Source organism: Vollenhovia emeryi, unplaced genomic scaffold (genome assembly GCF_000949405.1).
Source record: "Vollenhovia emeryi isolate VEMERY1.0 unplaced genomic scaffold, V.emery_V1.0 DF943353.1, whole genome shotgun sequence".
NCBI classification, from domain to species: domain Eukaryota; kingdom Metazoa; phylum Arthropoda; class Insecta; order Hymenoptera; family Formicidae; genus Vollenhovia; species Vollenhovia emeryi.
This window is the reverse complement of record NW_011963013.1, coordinates 1-3,086: the sequence shown is the minus strand read 5'-3', so window position 1 is coordinate 3,086 and position 3,086 is coordinate 1. Positions and strand designations below refer to the sequence as shown.

Genomic DNA, 3,086 nt, shown 5'->3' with positions numbered 1-3,086 from the left:
CTAATTCTATCCCTCCATATTTCCACACTTCATTTGGTATTCCGTCCTTTCCTGCAGCTTTTCCATCCTTCACCTTACTTATTGCTCTTCTTATCTCTTCCCTCTCTATCTCCTTTTCCTCTCCCTTTCTCTCCCCCCTTTTCCCACCCCATATCACCTTGTTTTCCACTCCTCTCAGCAAAGTTTTGAAATACTCTTCCCATTGCCTCATTTCTATTTCCCCGTTTATCCTCTTCCTTTTCTTTCTTTCCGCGTTCACTACCCTCCACACCTTTTCTTCTGTGTTCGCTTCTTCCGCTTCTTTTTCCAATTTCTTGTTCTCTTCTTCTTTCTTCCTTTCACATAACTCCTTGTACTCCTTCCTTTTTCTTCTGTATTCTCGCCTCTCGCCTTTTCCTCTCATCCACTCTTTTAATGCTTTCCTCACTGTCCTTTTCACTTCCTTGCATTCTTCATCCCACCATCCTCTCCTTTTTCCTCTTCCTATATCTCTCTTTCCTTCTACTTTCTCTATTGCTTCTCTAATTCTTTTTTCCATTCCAACCATTTCTTCTTCTAATCTTCCTTCTCCTGCTCTTATTTCTCCTAGATTCTCTCTAAATTCCTCTCTCCCCTCCTCATCCCACACACCTCTTCCTCCCTCTCTTCTCGTTCTCGACCTTCTTACTTTCTTATTCCTGCGCCCCTTCAATCATACCACTACTGGTTGGTGGTCCGAATCAATCCTGTCTACTATTTCCTCCTCCGCCCCTTCCTCTACTATCACATAGTCGATGACTGATTCGCATCTTCCTCCTGAGTATGTCCAGTTTCCCTCCCTATCTCCTCTCTCTCCTCCGTTTAAAATAAACCATCCTCTTTCCTTTATACTTTGAATCAGTTTCCTTCCTTCTTTATTAATCTTTTTATCCTTCGAGCATCTCTTGAATTCCCACTCATCCGCTCCTTCTATACTTTCCCTTCCCCATTCCTCTCCCGTCCTCGCATTGAAATCTCCCCCCTATTATTGTCCTTACCCCTTCTTCTTTTTGTTCCATCCAACCCTCTAGCGTACTTAGCTTCTTCTCCATGTCCCCATTCACGTATGTTCCTACCACCCTGACTATCTTCTTACCTACTTTTATCTTACCTACCATGATTCCCTCTGACTCCTCCTCTCTCTCAGTGTCCACTATTGCTATCTCATTCCTTATACCTAAAATCATTCCTCCCGCTGCCCTTCCCTTCTTGTTCCTCTTCACTGCCGCTTGCATCCTCCATTTGAATCCCTCTGGCAGTTTATCACTCACCTTTCTCTACCCTTTTTCTTCCACCCACGTCTCCATCATCACTATTGCATCCCAGTTCTCCAGATCTTTCCAGAATTCTCTGTCCTTATTATTCAGACCTGCTACGTTCCAAAAAGCTACTTTTATGTTCTCCCCATCCTCTCTTCTAATCCTGTCTGCTTCCTCCTCTTCTCCCTTACCTTTCTCTATTTCTTGCTCCTCCTCCTCCCTGGCTCCTCTTTGTATCTTCTTCACTCTATCTCCTACCTCCCTTCTCTCCTCTTCCTCCACTCTCCCCCCTCTTTCCTTTCTTTCTTTACCTCTATTATATCTCTTCCCCTCTCCTCCTTTCTTCTTCCTCCCCGTCTCGCATCTGCTCTCCTCTTCCTCTCTCTCCCCCCTTATCTCATTTATTCGCCCCCCTTCTCTTTCCCTACCATCCCTTCTTGGTCCTTTAATACTTCTTCTTCCTCATCCAACCTCCACCATTTCTCTTCTATCTGAATCCGTCCGTATCTTAGCCACACTCTTCTACCATTTTCTTTTTCCTTTCTTGCTATCTCTTCCAATTTCCATCTCATCCTTCTTTGCTTCCACGTTAGATCATCTTCGATTCTTATTCCCTTTTCTCCTATCTTTCTTCTTTCTCTCATCAGTCTCTTCTTCTCCTCCAATTCTTCTATCCTTACCACTGCTAATTTTACTTCTCCTTCTTTTCCTTCTTCTATCCTTTTAATTTCCAACCCTTCCTCTTTTATTCCATTATCTTTCATTATTTTCTTAATCTCCGTCTCTACTTTCTCCTTTCCGCCTCTTATCCCTATTACTACTATATTCCTCCTTCTCTTTTCTCTCTCCTCCATTTCCAGTCTTATCTCTATACCTCTCATCTTCCCTTCCATCCTCTTCACTTCCTCGTTTACTTCTCCTCCGTTTCCATTCGATCCTTGAACCTTCGCCTGTATCTCTTCCATTTTTCTCTCTATCCTTTCTATGTGCTTCTTCATCTCCTCCTTCTCCTCCATCCACCTCCTCATTTGATCCCTCCCTTCTCTTATTATTTCCTCTCTTTCTTCTCTTGCCTTCCTCTCCCTCTCTCTAAATTCTTCCTTCAACTCTTCTATCATCTTTCTGCTATCTTCCCTTACCTCCCTCCTCAGCTCTTTCATCATCTCCCTTAACACTTCCTCTAAACTATTCTGTCCTTCCCCTACCCTCTCCTTCGGCGGTCTCACTGTTTTCCTACTCTTCCTAAATATGTCCTCCCCTCCACTACTATCTAACTCCGCTCTCTTCCTTTTCCATATTTCTTCTAATGTTCCTGCACTCCCGCTTCTTCCCTTTTCTTTTATTCTCTTTATTCTCTCTAATTCTATTCTATCCTCTTGACTCTCCCCGCCGTTTTCTTCCATTTCTAGCTCCCCTCCCTACTCTTTCTCTACTCTTACTCTATGGCCCGCCTGTACTACCCGTTCTCCCTATCCAGTTTCCCCTCTGCGCTCTGCCTACTCTATGCCTTCTGGCGCTCGCGCCTGCCGCGGCTCCTACTACTCCCACTACCTCTCTCCGTGTTTCTTGTTCCGTGCCCTAACGTGTCTCCTTTCGCTCTCTCCTATCTTCTCTTCTCCCGAATCCCTTTCTGTCCGCCCTTTATCCCCTTCCTCTCCCTTCGTCCCTCTCCCTTCGCACTCTCACCTCCACTCACTCTCACTCTCGCTTCGCTCCTCTCACTCTCTCTCTCTCGCCTTCACAATTCTCGCTCTACTCTCGCACGTGTCACTCTCGATCACACCGGAAACGGAAGTCCGATCCACACTG

The 3,086-nt window shown here is 45.1% G+C and overlaps 2 protein-coding genes across 2 annotated transcripts; both read right to left on the bottom strand.

Moving 5' to 3' along the window:
• Nucleotides 1-28: 28 nt before the first annotated feature.
• LOC105565978 (protein PXR1-like) lies at nt 29-547 on the bottom strand (the record flags this gene model as incomplete). The annotated part of the gene is made up of 1 exon (XM_012019617.1): nt 29-547. A coding segment is annotated over exon 1 (519 nt), but the record flags the coding sequence as incomplete, so codon positions are not given.
• A 1,131-nt stretch (nt 548-1,678) lies between these two features.
• LOC105565968 (uncharacterized protein PF11_0207-like) lies at nt 1,679-2,680 on the bottom strand. Its single transcript, XM_012019606.1, has one exon. The coding sequence runs from the start codon at nt 2,678-2,680 to the stop codon at nt 1,679-1,681; it is 1,002 nt and encodes a 333-aa protein (XP_011874996.1).
• Nucleotides 2,681-3,086: the final 406 nt, after the last annotated feature.

Bases quoted from the DNA above. Each gene is read 5' to 3' on its own strand.
- LOC105565968 (XM_012019606.1), bottom strand. From the start codon at position 2,680: ATGGAAGAAAACGGCGGGGAGAGTCAAGAGGATAGAATAGAATTAGAG.